We start from the raw sequence: 23,696 nt of genomic DNA on the forward strand, positions 1-23,696 counted from the left end.
TCCCTCTCTCCTCTCTACCCTTTCTTCTACCCTGGATTCTCGCTCCCCACCATGAGGAATTCTAATTTTGGTTCAGCGCGGACAGCCTTTCATATGTATAACTAATTAATCCATTCCAACCTAAATCGCTTCATTATAATATATCTAGCAGAGAGAGAGGCTGGTGACAGCCAAGTCAAAGCCTGTCTCCCTGTGCCCCATCCCGGCAGATTTGAGCAGTGGGTAAAACAACACACTTTAGGTTGTCAGAAACATTAGTCACCACAGCTGTGTTATAATTAGATTTTTAAGAACTCAGAAGAAGAAAATAACACAGATTCACACTGAGAGACCTAATGACCACAGGATGGTTGTCTGTGCAAGTATTTTCCTCCATTGAATGGCTATATAGGTTTTCTATTCTAAGAGCTATACAGGTTCCTAAAGGGTCCTTCGTCTGTCCCCATGGAATAACCCTTTTTGGTTCCAGGTAAACCTCTATTTTGTTCCAGGTAGAACCCTTTTGGGTTCCATGTAGAACGGGTTCTTCCATGAGGACAGCCGAAGAGCCCTTTTAGCTTCTCGGTAGCATATTTTTGTCTGAGAGTATATGTACTGCCGTTTTAACATATACATACAGTACTAACTACTGCTGGCCACAGTAGAACCAGCCTCAGTTTGAGTAATGGAGGTGGTTAGTGACTCACAGGATGTGTCCGAGAAGACAGATCACTGCTGTGGCTGACATGTAAACAGCCACAGATACTCCATCCTCTTACATGCTTCAGCCAGGCAGCATGGTCTGTGGAAGACCTGTGCTTATCACTAAGCTACTATAATATCAGAGTCTAAGTCTAGAGTTATATGGTACAGCAGGGGTGCCCAATCATACACTAGCACACCTGATTAATCCAATGACTCTTGGCTGATTCATTGGATTAGGTGTTTCAATGCTGGGCTGTAACAAAACTCTGCACCTACGGTATCTCTCCAGGACCAGGATTGGCTAGTAGTGGCCATCGCTGTGCTACAGCGTGAACCCACAGAGACAGACAGACTGACTCAGTATTTAGTATTTTATTAGGATCCCCATTAGCTGTTGTCAAGGCAGCACCAACTCTTCCAGGTCAGCAGGGGGAGAATGTTCAAACGACACACTCGGTAATAGTTTGAGGCATAGCAAATTCCCCTGACAGCGAGCAGCTTCACTGGCCTGGCAGTTTCTTCTCTGGACATTTTAATAAAGACAACGTCGTCCTCAGCTCAGGGACCATAATCCCACGCAGAGTAGAGTTGTGGAAAAAACTGACAACAGATCATAAGGAGAGAGAGAGAGAGTTTCTGTATTGATCTGGTGTTGCGGTCGCTTGTAGAATTAACGGACTAAGGCGCAGCGTGCGTAGAGTTCCACATGCTTAATTAAATGAAACTCACCAAAACAATACAGAACAAAACGAGAAGTCAAATGCAGTGCTCACTGGCAACTACACACAAACAAACAACGAACTGTGACTGCAACACTAACTCAAAACATAAACAATATCCCATAACCCACAGGTGGAAGGAAAAAATGCTACTTAAGTATGATCCCCAATTAGAGACAACGATAGCCAGCTGCCTCTAATTGGGAATCATACCAAAACCCCAACATAGAAAAAACAACCTAGAACCCCACATAGAAAATATAAACTAGACTAACCCCCCAGTCACGCCCTGACCTACTCCACCATAGAAAATAAAGGCTCTCTATGGTCAGGACGTGACATCTGGCCTCACTGCAATGCAGAAGGATTAGAGAGTAAAAGACACCAGTACACACCAGTTAAAGAGTTATTACAACTCTATTACAAATATTTCATTCTGTTCTATCGCCGTGAGGACTTTAATTTGCCTCCCAGTCTAAATGTACTTCCTGAAGAACTTTGAGATGGAAGTACATTTACGCTGGGAGGCAGAAAGAAAATAATGAATCTCAAATTTCAAAACACCAACATTCTGATATGTCATCGCTGTATTAGTATTCACCCTGCCTCTCTTCCATCTGCTCTGTCTGATTTCCTTAATACTTTGTCTGTTGTAAAAACCTGTCATTGTCTGCTGTCCGGAGGTTCAGTAAAAGTGGCCACTATCATCGATCACGTGAGAGCAGGGGCAAGTGTTATGACTTACAACTAGGTTATTACATTCAGGAAGTGAAAAGTAGCATTGCCGTAACGGAGGATCTTCCCAGAAAAGAATGACTATCATTGTTCCGACATCTCTGACTATGCCCAGAAATCGCATAGCGCGCATAGAAAGCTTACGTAGACGAGGTAAGAGATTTCGAACCCTCTATAGCCCACAGGTCCCCTCCTCTTCCTCCCCTCCTCTCCCCCTCACTTGGCTCCCTGTAGCAGCCAGTTAGCACTGCACCTCTCAAGGACACAGCCACCAGTGAGAGAGTGAGAGAGAGTGAGAGCGGGAGAGAGAGAGAGAGAAAAAGCAGGGCGATATTAAGAGATGGAAGGAGAGAGAGAAGTAGACAGACAGAAAAGAGGAAAACGGAGAAGAAGATGGAGAAGGAGAGATAGAAGGGATTCACAGAGAAAGATTAACAGAATGGGATGAGAGTGACAGCGTGTGTGTGTGTGTGTGTGTGTGTGTGTGTGTGTGTGTGTGTGTGTGTGTGTGTGTGTGTGTGAGAGAGAGAGCGAGCGAGAGAGTGGGAGAGGCAGGGAAAGGCAATCAAGTATAAGAGAGAGAGAAACGGAAGAGGGGGCCAATGTCAGGACAACATTGGCGGCAGGACACACAGGTCTGTCATCTCATCAATTCTGCTGCTGGCAAGAGGGACGTCATATCATTACCCCCCACCTTACCTTCCCCTCCTCTCCCACATCTGCCCCCCTCCCTTATCCCCCCCATCCCCCTTCCTCCTCTGCCAACCCCAGTCCATGGCGACTTGGCGCTACCTGGGCGAACACACCCTCTCACTCTGATTGGCTGCTGAGAGGCAGCGACACTCCCCCAGCTCCCCAGCCACAGAGACTCTGCTTGGAGACAGCCAGGCTGCTGAGCTGCTCACGCTGCGTTGTGTTGCTATCGCTGCTGCTAACACCAGGCAACACTACTGCAACACTACTCAATAACACTACAGTTTACTGGCTGGGCTCTGCAGGTATTTACCTGGGATTTACAGAGAAACTATATGACGCTAAACTACAGGTACTTTCTGGTACCAACAGGTAACTGCCAAAATAAAGGAAACACTAACATAGTGTCTTAATAGGGCGTTGGGGCACCACGAGCTGCCAGAACAGCTTCAATGAATTTTACTGTCTTGAAAATGGAGTGAATTCAGGGCCAACAGATATTGTAGTTGAATTAGGGCGGCATCCTGGTAATAGTTGCTTTCCAGTAGTATTAGCTACTTCTACCCATGGTCTCTAGCTCTCCGTCGGTTTCCACCGTTCTGAGTTACAATTGAAGTTGGAAGTTTACATACACCGTAGCCAAATACATTTAAACTCAGTTTTTCACAATTCCTGACATTTAATCCTAGGAAAAATGTCCTGTTTTAGGTCAGTTAGGATCACCACTTTATTTTAAGAATGTGAAATGTCAGAATAGTAGAGAGAATTATTTATTTCAGCTTTTATTTCTTTCATCACATTCCCAGTGGGTCAGAAGTTTACATACACTCAATTCGTATTTGGTAGCATTGCCTTTAAATTGTTTAACTTTAGCTGGTGTAATTGAATCAGGTTTGTAGGGCTCCTTGCTCGCACACACTTTTTCAGTTCTGCCCACAAATCTTCTATGGGACTGAGGTCAGGGCTGTGTGATGGCCACTCCAATACCTTGACTTTGTTGTCCTTAAGCCATTTTGCCACAACTTTGGAAGTATGCTTGGGGTCATTGTCCATTTGGAAGACCCATTTGCGACCAAGCTTTAAATTCCTGACAGATGTCTGAGATGTTGCTTCAATATTTCCACATAATTTTCCTGCCTCATGATACCATCTATTTTGTGAAGTGCACCAGTCCCTCCTGCAGCAAAACACCCCCACAACATGATGCTGCCACCCCTCTGCTTCACGGTTGGGATGGTGTTCTTCGGCTTGCAAGCCTCAGCCTTTTTCCTCCAAACATAATGATGGTCATTATGGCCAAACAGTTCTATTTTTGTTTCATCAGACCAGAGGACATTTCTCCAAAAAGTACGATCTTTGTCCCCATGTGCAGTTGCAAACCGTAGTCTGGCTTTTTTATGGCGGTTTTGGAGCAGTGGCTTCTTCCTTGCTGAGCGGCCTTTCAGGTTATGTCGATATAGGACTCGTTTTACTGTGGATATAGATACTTTTGTACCTGTTTCCTCCAGCATCTTCACAAGGTCCTTTGCTGTGGTTCTGGGATTGATTTGCACTTTTCGCACCAAAGTACGTTCATCTCTAGGAGACAGAACGCGTCTCCTTCCTGAGCGGTATGATGGCTGCGTGGTCCCATAGTGTTTATACTTGCGTACTATTGTTTGTGCAGATGAACGTGGTACCTTCAGGCGTTTGGAAATTGCTCCCAAGGATGAACCAGACTTGAGGAGGTCTAAAAAAACAATTCTGAGGTCTTGGCTGATTTCTTTTGATTTTCCCATGATGTCAAGCAAAGAGGCATTGAGTTTGAAGGTAGGCCTTGAAATACATCCACAGGTTCACCTCCAATTAACTAAAATAATGTCAATTAGCCTATCAGAAGCTTCTAAAGCAATGAAATAATTTTCTGGAATTTTCCAAGCTGTTTAAGGGCACAGTCAACTTAGTGTATGTAAACTTCTGACCCACTGGAAGTATAAATTAAATAATCTGTCTGTAAACAATTGTTCGAAAAATTACTTGTGTCATGCACAAAGTAGATGTCCTAACCAACTTGCCAAAACTATAGTTTGTTAACAGGAAATTTGTGGAGTGGTTGAAAAATTAGTTTTAATGACTCCAACCTAAGTGTATGTAAACTTCCGACTTTAACTGTAGCTAGCTGAACTTTCTTGTGTCTTAGCTAGCTAGTGGGCTAACAGCATCACAGGTGTTTTAGCTAGCAACCTCTGGGCTAAACCCAGATTCAGTTTGTTTGGCTAACACGAGCGGTGCTGTTTCTTCACAGTGTATTACCCCACCATTGAAGCACCATCCCTTTTACATTCTCGTGTGAAAGATAATCTAACTGTGCGTTCTATCTCGAGTTGCTTGGTTTACACGTGATGGCTCGGCTAGCTGGCTATCATCACCCGCTAGTTGTCTACATTGCGCTCAGCTGGACTCTGGTGTCCTTAGACATAGAGTGAAGTACATGGAAAGTATTTCCCAGGCCTCATCCTTGCTCGAGGATGACTCCGTTGACAACAAAGTCCCAGAGGAGGGAGAAGCTACTCAGGCATCCCCTCCGCCTGCACTGCAGCCTGATTCGGAGGACCCACATTTTTCACGGGAAATGAGGATGTGAGGACGTCGGTATGTCTCTTGCCGCATCAGGCCGCACGATCTGACCAGGAGATGGATTACGCCCCTGAAAAATCATTTCTCCCCTCTGCTGAGTTTGTGCTACTCTGCCAGACCGAAGAGGTAGGGCAGGAGTGGTTCAACACAGACCTTAAGGATGCTTATTTCCACATCAGAGTTTATCCTGCACATGGGAGATATCTGAGGTTCACCATCAAGGGCACAGCCTACGAATATCTCACCTTACCATTCGGTCTGTCCCTTTGTGCCAAAGAGAGCCTTAAGAGTCTTGATGTACATCAACTATGGTTGATCTGCGTAGACACTCGTGCTCAGGTAGTGAAGCACACAGCCCAGATGTTGTCGCACCTGCTCGCTCTGGGCTTCAGGATGAATTGTGCCATAAACTCGCTCTTACCAATCCAGCAGAAAGTCTTTTGCCGATTGTCTCTGGACTCTGTAGCCAGTCGAGCAGCCCTCACTGTGGAGAGAGCAACGTTTTTTTGCCACTGTCCCTCAGGGTTTCGCCCAGGAACATCAGTCACGTACTAGATGTGTCTGAGTATTCTTGGGCTCATGGCCTCCATGATTGTGGTAGTTCCACTTTGTCTCCTCCTCATGAAATTTCCTGCGTTGGGTGACCTCACTCTGCTTGGACCCATCTCTCCACCGGCACAGGCGTGTGCTTCTCTTTGCAAAGTGTCTATCGGCACAACTGACATTTACTCCTGAGGTGCTGACCTGTTGCACCCTCTACAACCACTGTGATTATTATTTGACCCTGCTGGTCATCTATGAACGTTTGAACATCTTGAAGAAAGATCTGGCCTTAATGGCCATGTACTCTTATAATCTCCACCCGACACAGCCAGAAGAAGACTGGCCACCCCTCAAAGCCTGGTTCCTCTTTAGGTTTCTTCCCAGGTTCCTGCCTTTCTAGGGACTTTTTCCAAGCCACTATGCTTCTACATCTGCCTGCTCTTTGGGGTTTTAGGCTGGGTTTCTGTATAAGCACTTTGTGACATCTGCTAATGTAGAAAGGGCTTCATAAATACATTTGATTGATTGATCCCTCTTGACACAGGGCTGCCCTACTGGGAAAGTCTTCACGAGCAAAGTAGTGATGATGGATGCGTCACTACAGGGATGGGGGGCAGGTCAGGCTAGACAATACATCTACGGTGGCGTATATCAGCTGCCAAGGAGGAATGCGCTCCCGTCAACTTCACTCTCTGACGAGAAAGATCTTGCTATGGAGCAGCAAACATATATTGTCTCTCAGAGCAACACATGCTAGGCAGACTAAACTCGAGTGAGGATTTACTGTCGCGGGGGAACCCCGTACCAGGGGAGTGGCGAATTCAACCTGAAGTCGTCGTGGACGTGTCGGGGTATTACGACATGGCTGCCGTCGATCTGTACAGCTTGTTCTGTGCAATGCGGGATCACAACGCTCCTCTAGGCGTGGATGCGTTGGCCCACAAGTGGCCACGTGTGCTTCTGTACGCCTTCCCTCCCGTGCAGTGGTGTAAAGTACTTAAGTAAAATACTTTAAAGTACTACTTAAATTGTTTTTTGGGGTATCTGTACTTTACTTTACTATTGATATTTGTGACAACTTTTTACTTTTACATCACTACATTCCTAAAGAAAATAATGTTATTTTTACTCCCTACATTTCTCCTGACACCCAAAAGTACTTTTTACATTTAGCAGGACAGAAATATTGTCAAATTCATGCAAGTATCAAGAGAACATCCCTGGTCATCCCTATTGCCTCTGATCTGGCGGACTCACTAAACACAAATGCTTCGTTTGTAATGCTTCGTTTGTCTGAGTGTTGGTGTTGGCTATTCTTAAATAAAAAACAAGAAAATTGTGCCATCTGGTTTGCTTAATATAGGGAATTTGAAATGATGTATACTTTTACTTTTACTTTAAATACATTCTGCCTGCAGTTATGGAACCCCTACCTGTCCCAGACCTGCTGTTTTCAACTCTTAATGATCGGCTATGAAAAGCCAACTGACATTTATTCCTGATTATTATTTGACCATGCTTGTCATTTATGAACATTTTGAACATCTTGGCTCTCTCTAATTCTCTCCTTCTCTCTTTCTTTCGCTCTCTCGGAGGAACTGAGCCCTAGGACCATACGTCAGGACTACCGGGCATGATGACTCCTTGCTGTCCCCAGTCCACCTGGCCTTGCTGCTGTCCCAGTTTCAACTGTTCTGCCTGCGGTTATGGAACCCCTACCTGTCCCAGACCTGCTGTTTTCAACTCTTAATTATCGGCTATGAAAAGCCAACTGACATTTATTCCTGATTATTATTTGACCATGCTTGTCATTTATGAACATTTTGAACATCTTGGCCATGTTCTGTTATAATCTCCACCCGGCACAGCCAGAAGAGGACTGGCCACCCCTCATAGCCTGGTTCCTCTCTAGGTTTCTTTCTAGGTTTTGGCCTTTCTAGGGAGTTTTTCCTAGCCACCGTGCTTCTACACCTGCATTGCTTGCTGTTTGGGGTTTTAGGCTGGGTTTCTGTACAGCACTTCGAGATATTAGCTGATGTACGAAGGGCTATATAAAATAAACTTGATTGATAAGGAACCAGCAAGAAAACATTTGTTGGAGACCTGTCATATGGAAAACTGACTCTGAGACTTTCAACCAGCGGTTTTCAGCTGCGGCTGAACAGTTTGGTTGTGTGTTTAACTCTGCCTGTAAACACGTTGGATGATTCAGAATCCATTGAAGAGCTTGATCGATTCATTGACGAGAGATACTTACAAACTCAAAGAAACATGTCGCTGGTTTCGGAGGATTCAAGTATTGTTAAGGAAAACCATCCCAACCAACAAAACAAACCAAAACCAGGTTGGCCAATAGGTATCAACGATGGAACCAAACCATCCCCTAGTAAGAGGGCGTGTGTGGCGAGTGGGGAGAGGTTTACTGATAAGTATGTTGACTTGTTAAAATCCATCAATGAAAGGCTTGCCAAACTTGTTATCTTGGATATATTACGAGAGGACATCAATGCATTATGTGCTAGTCTAGAATTCAGCCAACATCAGATTGATGATCTAAGGAAAGAGAACATGGCGCTGAAAGGTACTGTAGACTCTATTCATAGCAAGGTGGAGGTGGTGCAAAGGGAGAACAAACAACTTAAAGAAACCTTGCTTGATTTACAGTGTCGATCAATACGGAACAATCTAATACACTGCTCAAAAAAATAAAGGGAACACTTAAACAACACAATGTAACTCCAAGTCAATCACACTTCTGTGAAATCAAACTGTCCACTTAGGAAGCAACACTGATTGACAATAAACCTCACATGCTGTTGTGCAAATGGAATAGACAACAGGTGGAAATTATAGGCAATTAGCAAGACACCCCCAATAAAGGAGTGGTTCTGCAGGTGGTGACCACAGACCACTTCTCAGTTCCTATGCTTCCTGGCTGATGTTTTGGTCACTTTTGAATGCTGGCGGTGCTTTCACTCTAGTGGTAGCATGACTCCGTGTCTACAACCCACACAAGTGGCTCAGGTAGTGCAGCTCATCCAGGATGGCACATCAATGCGAGCTGTGGCAAGAAGGTTTGCTGTGTCTGTCAGCGTAGTGTCCAGAGCATGGAGGCGCTACCAGGAGACAGGCCAATACATCAGGAGACGTGGAGGAGGCCGTAGGAGGGCAACAACCCAGCAGCAGGACCGCTACCTCCGCCTTTGTGCAAGGAGGAGCAGGAGGAGCACTGCCAGAGCCCTGCAAAATGACCTCCAGCAGGCCACAAATGTGCATGTGTCTGCTCAAACGGTCAGAAACAGACTCCATGAGGATGGTATGAGGGCCCGACGTCCACAGGTGGGGGTTGTGCTTACAGCCCAACACCGTGCAGGACGTTTGGCATTTGCCAGAGAACACCAAGATTGGCAAATTCGCCACTGGCGCCCTGTGCTCTTCACAGATGAAAGCAGGTTCACACTGAGCACATGTGACAGATGTGACAGAGTCTGGAGACGCCGTGGAGAACGTTCTGCTGCCTGCATCATCCTCCAGCATGACCGGTTTGGCGGTGGATCAGTCATGGTGTGGGGTGGCATTTCTTTGGGGGGCCGCACAGCCCTCCATGTGCTCGCCAGAGGTAGCCTGACTGCCATTAGGTACCGAGATGAGATCCTCAGACCCCTTGTGAGACCATATGCTGGTGCGGTTGGCCCTGGGTTCCTCCTAATGCAAGACAATGCTAGACCTCATGTGGCTGGAGTGTGTCAGCAGTTCCTGCAAGAGGAAGGCATTGATGCTATGGACTGGCCCGCCCGTTCCCCAGACCTGAATCCAATTGAGCACATCTGGGACATCATGTCTCGCTCCATCCACCAACGCCACGTTGCACCACAGACTGTCCAGGAGTTGACGGATACTTTAGTCCAGGTCTGGGAGGAGATCCCTCAGGAGACCATCTGCCACCTCATCAGGAGCATGCCCAGGCGTTGTAGGGAGGTCATACAGGCACGTGGAGGCCACACACACTACTGAGCCTCATTTGGACTTGTTTTAAGGACATTACATCAAAGTTGGATCAGCCTGTAGTGTGGTTTTCCACTTTAATTTTGAGTGTGACTCCAAATCCAGACCTCCATGGGTTGATAAATTTGATTTCCAATGATCATTTTTGTGTGATTTTGTTGTCAGCACATTCAACTATGTAAAGAAAAAAGTATTTAATAAGAATATTTCATTCATTCAGATCTAGGATGTGTTATTTTAGTGTTCCCTTTATTTTTTTGAGCAGTGTATATATAGGCTAACTTGGAACAAATAAAATAGTGCAGTCAAATTTAACATGGTCAATTCATAACCACTAATAAGATTGATATAGAAAATTATATATTTTTCAAATGGAGATAGTTTCTATTGCCATGACCTTACTACCTACTAGGTAAAACCAAATGGTCCTTAGTGGTTCAATAATAAAATAAAGTAAGTATTACTTTATTAATGATCACTACATTTTACTATGTAATTGTTACATAGCTAATAATAAGTGTATAATTATTTATATCAGAAGTAATATGAAGAGAAAGAATAGCTTAGCAGTAAAGGAGTAATGGCAGTTCATTTATTCATTCATTCATGTGTTAATACACAGGAAAGGAAGCTATAATTTCACTGCACCATTCAGGCAACATGATCGTCACCATAGTTGTAACAGAATTGAGCGATAGCGGAAGGATGATGAAGGGAGAGGCTCCTTACCTTCTCCTGGTACTGTCGTCGGGACGAGTCCAGGGACTGGATGAGTGCTGTGGCATGGCCTATGAACACAGCATAGCAGGTGGCCCCGACGATCATACTGAGCATGGTGAGCCAGATATCAGACAGGCTCTCCGGGGCCTGCCGACCGTAGCCGATACACAGCATGTGGCTCATCGCCTTGAACACTGCAAACGAATATAGCTCCGACCAGGTGTCATTCTGCAGAAAGACAGAGAAATTAAACAGAAAATATTTTAAATATGGATTAAAGACAGAAGTTACCCATTTGGGGAGGAGAGGAGAGGGAATGGAGGAAGTTGGTGACTCAAAGTAAGAGACAAAAACGCACAGGGAGAGAGAGACCGAGAGGAGGGTAGGAGATAGAGAGGGCAGAAAATTGAGAATTGGGGACAAAGGGGACACGGAGAGGAAGTTGTATAAATGAGGACTCAGGGGAGATAAAGAGAGGGAGAGAGATAGAGAGGACGAGAAGGATAATTAGGGTGGGTGGGAAAGGGGGAGAGAGGGAGTGAAAGAGGGTTAGAGAGAGAGAGAGAAAGAGAGAAAGAAAAAAGAAAGGAGAGAGGAAGAAAGAAAGAGAGAAAGAAAGTGAGACAGAGAGAGGAGAGAAAGAGAGAAAGAGAGAGAGAAAGACAAAGATAGAAGGTTAGAGAGAGAAAGAAAGAAACAGAGAGAGAGAGAGAGAGAGAGAGAAAGAAAGAAACAGAGAGAGAGAGAGAGAGAGAGAGAGAGAGAGAGAGAGAGAGAGAGAGAGAGAGAGAGAGAGAGAGAGAGAGAGAGAGAGAGAGAGAGAGAGAGAGAGAGAGAGAGAGAGAGAGAGAGAGAGAGAGAGAGATAGAGATTGGGGGAATCCTGTGAGGCCTAATCAGTGAGAGGTAGAGGAGGTTCTGAACTGATTTCCACAGAGACTTTAAAGGAAAATTCCACCCGAAATCCTTTGGTATTGTCCCAAAATGTTTCGCTTGTCCGCAATCAAGTTTAAGATATATTTTGCAAAATGCATCATACGGGGATGATTTCTGTATTTTTTAAGTTACATATCTTGACAATTTGATTGCTGACAAGCACAATTTTGGGACTATGTCAACAACGGACTAACGAAACAAATACCAACAGTTTTGTGGTATTTTCCTTTAATGAGAGGCAATTAAATATGCCATTTCACAAATCTGAATCTCAATCCACACACCACAACAACAACACACACACAGGGCGACATTATGCAACCAATAAAAACAATACTGTGGAGCAGAATTCATTTTTATGCACGTCTATGAGATGGCGGCAATAATTTAAAGGTGCAGAGGTGCAGTATTCCACTCATTTTGTATTACAGTGAGTGTTCTCCAGTCGATTCGAAATATTGCGGTTTGTTTTTGGTACAATCTCAGCAATTTCTTTCCTCTCCTTGTTTGAATTATTATTTGAATTGTGTTTACAGCTGAAGAGACAGTCATAGAGACCTCTAAAACCCTTTCACCTGTCTGTTAGTGGAAAGAAAAGTCACAAGGAAAGGATGCCAGCCAGTCCCACTTCACTCCATACTCCCTCCCCTTGGCCATAACCCTTTGACGTTACCAGATCTGAACCATCTGGATAGGTATAAGTAGTGCAGTGGTGGAGCTTCAACCATATTGCTAACACTTTACAGATCTGCAAAATATGGATATGGCCAAGGGGAAGGGCTAGGGGGCGAATTGGGACCGGATGATAGTGTTGGAACATAGCCCCTATCCAGGGAGCCTCTGATGTCAACAACACCTTGTGGCCAACTGAGAAGCAGTTCAGTTATCCATTATTCCTACCAAGCACACAATGTTCTGTACTGATACAAAGTCAAGGCCTCCATAGATTTCTTATTTCCCATGCCCTTCTCTACCGCACACGACACACAGCAGAGCAGAGCAGGGAAAGGGTACAGCTAGAGACTGCAGTCAAAATGTTCCACTTCGTCCTGCTCTCCCCTCCAGACTGCATTCAGTGGTGTAGGTTTAAATGTAATAGACTATGATAGAATAGAATAGAGAAACTTTATTGGGGAGGGAATTTGTCTTGCAAATACAACAAAGCTCTTCTGTTTCTCCTCTTTGTTTTAAACAGCTACATGTACACTCTTCTACTATAATATGCTATGCTGAAACAACATATATTATACAACAGGTGGGTCTAATCCTGAATGCTGATTGGTTAAAACCGCATTCCAGCAGGTGTCTATTCCATAAATTACCTCCGGCTAAATCTATGACTTTAAAATGCCTATTTACTCTGTTCCATCTGACTGCGCAATCCACTGTCTCAATCCACCCCAGCCAAGCAATTTCTAAACTTGATCTCCACAAAAAAAAGCATCTAGACATTATCTCACAATTCTTTTAGACTAACATTTCGTTTTCAACAGCGAAGATTTGTATAAACCTTGCTGTCTCGCCTGACATTTGCAACATTGTTTCAATATTTATGTCCCATAGTAATGAACGAGTCGGGATGAAACAGACAGGCAGGCAGCGTTTCTCAGCCAGTCGAAATCATGAATCAGCTGACATAATTTTTATGGATATATACAAAGAAATTTAAATTGAAAAAAGCTAAAACGAAACAAAGTCAGCTAGTTTGCAGTCTTTCCATCTTCAGTTCGAACTGATTGTGTTAGCTGGGTTGTTGGCTAGCTCCTCTGAACAACAGTGTCCTGGACAGCAGACAGCGAGCACAATTTCTATGCCAGGCAAAATTGCACCTCATTAGCGCATTGTTATGGATGTATCGAAATAAATGTCACTAGAAAACAGCTTTAACAAATGCAAATGTCGTTACTGTAAGAAATTGTATAAGATACTGGTAACTTGTTTTAACCACTTCTCAACATAAGCTATTCTTGGCACAACATGCACCCATCCCCACTACTTTGTCAGACCCACACACACATCCCCTCCCCCATGAATAGGGCCTGTGAAAACAAACGCACATGCAGGATGCCTTTGGATGTGACTAGGACAAAGAACTGTGTGAAAAGCCAATGGAATGTCGACATCAGGCCGAACAGGACTACCCACGACCCAGATCGACCAATCGGAAGGCCAGACTTCAAGATCAACCTACTTTGCTAGTTGTCTATATAATCTGTATGTACTGTGTAGAGCGTCCTCTTCTCCGACGATTCCATAAGAATTAGACAGAAAGGGGCCGTGCACGTGTTGTCAGATATCTTTGCAACTTATTAAACTGCCTTAAATATCATACCTTATCCACCTGGTCTAGCGTCTCAACTTGGTCTCTCTCTTCTAGTAAATATCATCAATCTTTAACATGGTAGCAGAGAATGGTTTTCTAAGAACCTGAATTCGGTCCATAGGAGATTGATGAGAAGAGAGAGAGAAGTTGGAGACAAATCCAGAGAGACGGGTGACCTGAAAAGGAGCTGCCGGGGATTCATCTCACCTCAGGAATCTGATCTAAAAGTCGACTAAACAAAAGGTAAGCAGAGCCTGTTAAATCAAAAATCTGCATATTGTATTATAGAGATAGAGAACCAAATTTAAGATCAGTGACTGAGTGTGAGTATGAATTTCCGTTAAATTTATTATATAAGTTGCATACTAAGGCATTGATGTAAAGATATTTGTCATATAGTCTAAGAATGAAAAGAGATGAAATGAGTAATGAGAAATGAGAAATGATTGACCACCGTAGAAGCGGGCCTAGTTGCTAGAACTAGAAGGATCCTGCACGGTTGAAGTGTCTGTTCAAGTTTGTATCAGTGTCCGGGACTAGAAGTTAGTGTAAGTTGAAGATGTAAGTTGTTGGCAACCTCGTACACGCCTCGGACACCCTTCTAGGTAGCATCGGAATTAAACTGAGCTTGATCATTCGGGAGCTCGTGCTGAATTGGCAAATCCGGGTCAGGTTAATAACTATTTTTTAACTGGTCGCCGCTCGGTACCTAAGTCCAAGCCTGAGCTTTAATGTGGTGAGGACTTAATCCTCTTGGCCATGTTTTAAATTCTTGTGACAGGTATAACTATGTAATTATGTTTTGTTTGTAGTAAACGTTTGGGTTAAGGGGATTTACATGTTCCCAGAGACAAGGTATCTTAAAGGGGCACACTCATATATGGAATATTCAGAGTTTTATTTTCTGAGTTTTAATTAGACAAGGAAATGTTTAATTTTTAAAGATAAGGGGTTCTTTAATAGGTCTAGACATGGTATGGAACACGAATGTAAGGGGGTGTTGTAACCTTTGACCTGCATCATGGCTGTCTCTTGAAGTCTGATCAGCTTCGGGGGAGGGCCATGTAGATAATGCATTTGTGGTCATTTGGTATACTGGTTTTGAGGTAAATTAATATGTAAGGACTCTAGAAATTGCCACCATAGACATGTTTTTCTAAAAATCCATGAGTTTAGATGAAGCCAAACAGTGAGACATTTAGTTAAAATTTGGAAACAAAACAGTTGTTACAGACAGATAAGGGAAAGGGCAGACAGACAGGCCCTCCCTACACTGCTGAGACCTTGAAGGTTTGAGAGCAGAGAGGGGAGTTTCGGAAGGGGCGCCAGGACATGGATAACAGAATGGGTAGATAACAGTTACTGAATGGAGACATGAAAGGGGCGCTCCTACATGATAATGTAGAACATAAGAATATTTTACTATTCTTACCTAAGTCATTATTTAGAATAGGTAAGGTTGTTACCTGGCTAGAGCCAGGTATCAAGAGGGGGATGGGTACATTGTGGTCTAGGATAGGATGGGGCCTATTGGATAATAAACTAATTATTAAAAAAATAATAATAATAATTAAAAAATAAATAATAATAATAATTATAGCTAACAAATAGGTATAGAAGTTAAATATATAATCAGATAAAACAAATGAGAAACTGGTGGTTAACCAAACCTGTATGTCCAGGATTTTATGCGTTACAGATGAATTAAAGGAGAAGGTGATTCACTCGACCTGGGGGCATATCGCACTTGGAGGGTGAGACACACTGGCACTGCCGAATGATCACAGAGTTAAGGAGAAGAACTGTTGCTAATAAAGCTCAGGGGTCAACTCCTTAATGAAGAATTCCCTGACCCCGACCTTTCATCACTGTGAACGTTCATAGAAGTGAAAGTGTTGCTTGATCTCTGGCTGATGATGTGTTCTCTGGGAGAGGATGGGGTTTTACAGGACTGCTTGTGGTCCTGAGCTGTATGATTAGGATACGATGGGGATGTTACCATCACAGTACTGCCAGAACAACCACCAGTTCCAACGGACCAGGGATTCAGCCGGCCTCCTCCACCACTTCAAGACCAACTCCCACACCACCACCTAAGCTCTCCAATCTGGTACAGGTAATAAATGTAAAAGACATCTCAGATAGTGACCAATTGGGGACTTAAACTGAATATGAGGAAAGGGAGAATATGTGGTTGGCCTACAAAACAATAAATAGAAAGGACTGTGTCGTATGTGGACATGCCAGACCTATTCTGGCTGCTCACCCATTTGCCCTAAGTAATGGGGAAGGTTGGATGTGTACATTGGAAAGTTTAAGCCAAATTCAACCCTGTGTAAAACTCTGAGTCTTGTGTTCCCAGAAGTCCCTCCCCAGAAGGTACCGTGGGGAGTTAAGGCATATGGGGGATATTACAGCTGTATCACTGGTACAGGTAGGGGTATAGACTATGGGAGGCTCCCTACTACTGCCTGCATCACTAATGTCACTATTAACTAGAGGTGTTGCTGATGTATGGTGGATGTGTGGACCTGCCAGGCAGTTGACCCCCATTTTGAAAGGAAATTGTCGTTGCACATGTGTTTTGGCCAGTCTGATAACACCATTGCCTATTATTGAGGTTACAGCTAATCAACTTCTGGGAGCTGCACATGACACAGAGGCTCGGAACCAACCCAGGAGACGGCAGAGCCGAGACGCTACTTGGTCCGAGGGTACAGATAACATGCACACCAACCTGTTGGGGTCCCAATAGGGGTCCCCCACGAATACCAGACATCAAACAGGAATGATGGCCTGTGGCATCTATTGCCCAGTTTGGCCCAGCTATTGTTGATGCTAAGCAGAATGCTTGGATCAATTATATCTACTATAATCAACAATGATTTGTTAAACTACACCCACACAGTACTTACGGGGATGGCTGAACGATTGGAGGCTACCTCTCAAACCAGTAGACAAAATAGACTAGAACTGGACATGATTCTGGCCAACCAGGGAGGTGTATGTAAAATGATTGGAGAACAGTGTTGCACGTTTGTCCCTAAACAATACTAGTCCGGATGGGAGCATTTCAAAAGCTCTGAGTGGGTTGGCAAGGTTATCAGTGGAGATGAAGGGTCTTGCAGGTGTGGAGGAGAGTGGACTGTTCTCTGGCTGGGTGGTTGGTTTGGTAAGTATACTACAATGATGGTTACTGGATTTCTGACTCTAGTTGTTGTTCTTCTTATGCTCATGTGCTGTGCTACCTGTATCATACCTTGTTTGAAGAAGTCTGTTACAGATGTGGCAAGGAGGCTGATACGGAATCAAGTTTTCGCAGGAGAGTGGGCCTGACAGAGGAGGACCCTTGGTTTGCTGTAGTGGAGGTTGTCGAATGAATAAAAAGTGATGTTTGTCCTCCCTGTTGTGAAGGTTTGAAGTTCCCGGGTGGCGACGAGCCCACCTGGTACAGGTTGTATAGAGGGATGGACCTGAGGGTTTAACATTTTCTCGTTTTTTGGTTAATAATGTGGGATTTTTGGACTCAACAAGGCTTTGAGGCGGTCCATGGACAATTGGCAGCTACATCCCTGATGGCATTTCAAAATAGAATCGCGGTGGATATGTTATTGGCAGAACGGGGGGGGTCTGTGCCATGTTTGGTGAGCAGTGTTGTACTTTCATTCCCAACAACACAGCTACGAATGGGAGTCTGACTGTAGCATTGGAGGGACTTCGTACCCTTAATGGTAAGATGAAACAGCATTCTGGAGTGGACACTTCTATGTGGGACTCATGGATGGATGCTTTTGGTAAATATAAGACGCTGGTTTCCTCTATCCTAGTATCTATTTCCGTTTTTGCGGGCGGTCTTGTACTTTGTGGATGCTGTTGCATTCCATGTGCGCGCACGCTTGCTAGCCGTGTTATCACTGCCGCAATAGACCCTAATCAGGAAAGGGCCCAAATGTTCCCATTGCTTGATGATGGGGAAGCTGGACCTGTCTATCTATTTGAGGACTAAGAAACTTTTATGTCACGTCTCTTGTGAGACGTGAAGAGGGGGATTTGTAAGAAATTGTATAAGATACTGGTAACTTGTTTTAACCACTTCTCAACATAAGCTATTCTTGGCACAACATGCACCCATCCCCACTACTTTGTCAGACCCACACACACATCCCCTCCCCCATGAATAGGGCCTGTGAAAACAAACGCACATGCAGGATGCCTTTGGATGTGACTAGGACAAAGAACTGTGTGAAAAGCCAATGGAATGTCGACATCAGGCCGAACAGGACTACCCACGACCCAGATCGACCAATCGGAAGGCCAGACTTCAAGATCAACCTACTTTGCTAGTTGTCTATATAATCTGTATGTACTGTGTAGAGCGTCCTCTTCTCCGACGATTCCATAAGAATTAGACAGAAAGGGGCCGTGCACGTGTTGTCAGATATCTTTGCAACTTATTAAACTGCCTTAAATATCATACCTTATCCACCTGGTCTAGCGTCTCAACTTGGTCTCTCTCTTCTAGTAAATATCATCAATCTTTAACATTACTTTGCCGTAGTTGGCTAGCTAGCAAGCAAGGGATAAGAACATTTCCAGCCAGTATGGCAATGGCACATTTAGAACCAACGACTGGGTAGCGTTCATAGATAATGAACAAAAAGACTGAACGACTGGGTCGAGTCTCTGGCAACCGAGCCGATAGAATGAACGACCAGCCGGCTTGGGTAGAAACCCTAGATTTGTGACGGGACCATATCTTGTGGAAGGATGAAATAGTATGAATACATTAATAAAAATATCGTTTTTTAATGAAAATATGTTAATCATTATTTGAGTATGTTAGTATCCCGTTGTATAAAAGTGATAATGCCCTCGAAGCCGGTGTTTGGAGGATATATTGGCACGGTTTGCCAGCCCTCGACTTTGTCTCGGGCCTAACAACACCCGTGTCAATATATCTTCCAAACACTGGCTTCTCTGGCATTATCAGTTAAGTAGAACCCTGGACACTAGCTGATCCATATCTAGGATCTTCTGTATTAAATGGTTAGAGTGGAAAGGAGGGACTGCTTTACTCAGGTAATAAAACAGAAGGAAGAGAGTTTCTTAAAATAACCGTTGGCCCCACTGCAGGGGTTGCGGCTAAATGGTGGATGTGAAAACAGAAACAGAAACAGTAGAGTGAAAGAGAGTGAATAATGGATGAATGATGAGCACATAGGCTTGAAATTAGCCCCGGCAGCTGAGAAAGAGACAGAGGGAAAGAGAGAGAGAGAGAGAGAGAGAGAGAGTGTGAGTGAGTGAGTGAGTGAGTGAGTGAGAGAGAGAGAGAGAGAGAGAGAGAGAGAGAGAGAGAGAGAGAGAAAGAGGCAGTCTCAGGGGTTAACCCCACTGGAGCATACAGGATCAAAGTGATACATGTATAAACAATCTGTTCAACTATGAAAGGGATGCTATACCTCACTAAGTGAGGCTCCAACTAGACTTCCTATGGATTACAGGGGGCTACCCCCATACTGTTTAAACCTATTAGGTTCTTCCCCATCTGAAACCACTTCAGGGATAGGAAGCTATATGCTCAGGTTTTGAGAGCCTGGCTTGGAAGTACAGTAGTAGGTAGAAGAGAACAGGATGTAATTGATGGCATCGGGGTCTCCTTGAATCCTTAGGGGCTGTGTCCCAATATTTTATACGTTTCTTTTCTTTGATACACTCTGCTGGCTCACTGTACACAAGTAGTATGTCCAGACCATACATAAGCTATACCCGATCAGTACAATTGATTCCAAGATGGCGTAGCAGTTCAGACGTCTTTGTCTTGTCGTGTCCCGTGTATGTATCTTTTTTCCTTCGTAAATATTTCGTATATATTTTTTATATTTTTAACCTCAGTTTCAACATACTCTCCTGCAACCCACCTCACCCAATGTGGTATGGATCTGCTATTTTCTATACTTTAGAACCGGAACCCCCAACAGAAGTTAGCCAGCTAACTAGCTACTAGCTAGTAATCAGTTAGCCACTGCTAGCGGTCATCAGCTAATCTTAGCCCGGGCAACTCCTGCCAGTCTGCACAGCGCGATTCATCCTAGAGCATACCGGACTGCTTTTTCTCCACATCTACAGTTTCCTACCGCAAGCTCTCAACCTTTTCACCTGGATCATCACAGATAGCTATCTGCTATCTGAGTGGCTACCCCCTGGCTAACGTCTCTGTCCCAAAGTAAGCGCCAGTGATCCTGGAACTAGCCTCGTGCTAGGCCCATCTCCCGGCTAGCTGAAGAGGCCCATCAGCCACTCCTTGGGCTACAATACATATTTTGCCAATTGGCCTGGACCCCTTTTTCTGCCGACACGGATCCCCTGCGATCCATTTGGGGCGGCAGGTAGCCTAGTGGTCAGAGCGTTGGGCTAGTAACCGAAAAGGTTGCAAGATCGAATCCCAGAGCTGACAAGGTAAAAATCTGTCGTTCTGCCCCTGAACAAGGCAGTTAGCCCACTGTTCCTAGGCCGTCATTGAAAATAAGAATTTGTTCTTAACTGACTTGCCTAGTTAAATAAAGATAAAATAAAAAATTACGACTGGTCTACTGACGTAATTCGCCCGAGGGGTTTCAACAGGCTCCTCCGTCGCGACGTCCCCTGAAGGCCCAACTGCTAGCCTGCTATCCGCGGCCCGCTAGCTGTCTAGAGCATATCGGACTGTTAGCTGAAGAGGATCATCAGCCAATTTCTTGGGCTACAATACCTATTTTGCCAATTGGCCTGGACCCTTTTACTGCCTACACGGAGCCCTGCCGATCCAACACGACTGGTATGCCGACGTAACCGTCCGAGGGGGCTACAACAGACTTCTTCCGTCACGACGTCCCCCTAAGGCCCTTCTGCTAGCCCCGGCCCGCTAGCTGTCTGAATTGGCGTGTCTCCAGCTCGCAGATACCCACTGGTCCCTTATGATCACTCGGCTACGCATGCCTCTCCCTAATGTCAATATGCCTTTCCATTGCTGTTTTGGTTTGTGATTATTGTCTTATTTTACTGTAGAGCCTTCAGCCCTGCTCAAAATGCCTTAGCTAGCCCTTTTGTTTCACCTCCCACACATGCGGTGAGCTCACCTGGTCTAAATGATGAATCTAGAGACAAAACCTCTCTCATCGTCAATCAATGCCTAGATTTACCTCCACTGTATTCACATCCTACCATACCCTTGTCTGTACATTATGCCTTGACTCTATTGTTCCGTGCCCAGAAACCTGCTCCTTTTACTCTCTGTTCCGAACGCACTAGACAACCAGTTCTTATAGCCTTTAGCCGTACCCTTATCCTACTCCTCCTCTGTTCCTCTGGTGATGTAGAGGTTAATCCAGGCCCTGCAGTGCCTAACTCCACTCCCATTCCCCAGGCGCTCTCATTTGTTGACTTCTGTAACCATAAAAGCCTTGGTTTCATGCATGTTAACATTAGAAGCCTCCTCCCTAAGTTTGTTTTATTCACTGCTTTAGCACACTCTGATAACTTGGATGTCCTAGCCGTGTCTGAATCCTGGCTTAGGAAGGCCACCAAAAATCCTGAAATTTCCATCCCTAACTATAATATTTTCCAACAAGATAGAACTGCCAAAGGGGGCGGAGTTGCAATCTACTGCAGAGATAGCCTGCAGAGTTCTGTCATACTATCCAGGTCTGTGCCCAAACAATTTGAGCTTCTACTTCTAAAAATCCACCTTTCCAGAAACAAGTCTCTTACCATTGCCGCTTGTTATAGACCACCTTCTGCGCCCAGCTGTGCCCTGGACACCATATGTGAATTGATTGCCCCCCATCTATCTTCAGAATTCGTACTGTTAGGTGACCTAAACTGGGACATGCTTAACATCCCGGCCGTCCCACAATCTAAGCTAGATGCCCTCAATCTCACACAAATGATCAATGAACCTACCAGGTACAACCCCAAATCCGTAAACACGGACACCCTCACAGATATCATACTGACCAACCTGCCCTCTAAATACACCTCTGCTGTCTTCAACCAGGATTTCAGCGATCACTGCCTCATTGCCTGCGTCCGTAATGGGTCTGCTGTCAAATGACCACTCCTCATCACTGTCAAACGCTCCCTAAAATATTTCAGCGAGCAGGCCTTTGTAACCGACCTGGCCTTGGTATCCTGGAAGGATATTGACCCCATTCCGTCAGTAGAGGATGCCTGGTTATTCTTTAAAAGTGCTTTCCTCACCAGCTTAAATAAGCATGCCCCTTTCAAAAAATATTGAACCAGGAACAGATATAGCCCTTGGTTCCTTCCAGACCTGACTGCCCTCGACCAGCACAAAAACATCCTGTGGCGTACTGCATTTACATCGAATAGCCCCCGCGATATACAACTTTTCAGGGAAGTTAGGAACCAATATACACAGGCAGTCAGGAAAGCAAAGGCTAGCTTTCAAAAAGCCATTTGCATCCTGTAGCACAAACTCCAAAAAGTTCTGGGACATTGTAAAGTCCATGGAGAATAAGAGCCCCTCCTCCCAGCTGCCCACTGCACTGAGGCTAGGAAACACTGTCACCACTGAAAAATTCACGTTAATTGAGAATTTCGATAAGCATTATTCTACGGCTGGCCATGCTTTCCACCTGGCTACCCCTACCTCGGTCAACAGCTCTGCACCCCCCACAGCAACTTACCCAAACCTCCCCCATTTCTCCTTCACCCAAATCCAGATAGCTGATGTTCTGAAAGAGTTGCAAAATCTGGACCCCTACAAATCAGCTGGGCAAGACAATCTGGACCCTCTCTTTGTAATATTATCCGCCGCAATTGTTGCAACCCCTATTACTGGCCTGTTCAACCTGTCTTTCGTATCGTCTGAGATCCCCAAAGATTGGAAAGCAGCTGCGGTCATCCCCCGCCTCAAAGGGGGAGACACTCTAGACCCAAACTGTTACAGACCTATATATATCCTACCCTGCCTTTCTAAGGTCTTCGAAAGCCAAGTTAACAAACAGATCTCCCGACCATTTTGAATCCCACTGTACCTTCTCAACTATGCAATCTGGCCTCTCGAGCTGGTCATGGCTGTACCACGCTCAAGGTCCTAAATGATATCATAACCGCCACCGATAAAAGACAATACTGTGCAGGCGTATTCATCGACCTGGCCAAGGCTTTCGACTCTGTCAATCACCACATTGTTATCGGCACACTCAACAGCCTTGGTTTCTCAAACGACTGCCTCGCCTGGTTCACCAACTACTTCTCAGACAGATTTCAGTGTGTCAAATTGGAGGGCCTGTTGTCCTGTTGTCAATTCTCTCAAGACTCTTTTCTCTGTATACATCAATATTGTCGCTCTTGCTGCTGGTGATTCTCTGATCCACCTCTACGCAGACGACACCATTCTGTATACTTCTGGCCCTTCTTTGGACACTGTGTTAACTAAACTCCAGACGAGCTTCAATGCCATACAACACTCCTTCCGTGGCCTCCAATTGCTCTGAAATGCAAGTAAAACTAAATGCATGCTCTTCAACCGATCACTGCCCGCACGTCCAGCATCACTACTCTGGACGGTTCTGACTTAGAATATGTGGACAATTACAAATACCTAGGTGTCTGGTTAGACTGTAAACTCTCCTTTCAGACTCACATCAAACATCTCCAATCCAAAATTAAATCTAGAATCGGCTTCCTATTTTGCAACAAAGCATCCTTCACTCATGCTGC

The 23,696-nt window shown here is 44.7% G+C and overlaps 1 protein-coding gene and 1 long non-coding RNA gene across 2 annotated transcripts in view; one reads left to right on the top strand and one right to left on the bottom strand.

The window, feature by feature from the left end:
- The window catches only part of LOC139559684 (potassium/sodium hyperpolarization-activated cyclic nucleotide-gated channel 2-like), a 69,741-nt gene that overhangs the window by 20,326 nt on the left and 25,719 nt on the right, over positions 1-23,696 (bottom strand). The window contains exon 5 of the mRNA XM_071375887.1: positions 10,725-10,943. Coding sequence (XP_071231988.1) covers positions 10,725-10,943 — 219 coding nt within the window. The remainder of the gene's footprint in view (positions 1-10,724; positions 10,944-23,696) is intronic.
- LOC139559681 (uncharacterized) lies at positions 14,277-18,454 on the top strand. Its single transcript, XR_011671805.1, has 2 exons — positions 14,277-16,089; positions 16,601-18,454. It is a non-coding gene; the product is annotated as an uncharacterized lncRNA (long non-coding RNA).

This window comes from Salvelinus alpinus, chromosome 30, assembly GCF_045679555.1.
Source record: "Salvelinus alpinus chromosome 30, SLU_Salpinus.1, whole genome shotgun sequence".
Classification (NCBI taxonomy): domain Eukaryota; kingdom Metazoa; phylum Chordata; class Actinopteri; order Salmoniformes; family Salmonidae; genus Salvelinus; species Salvelinus alpinus.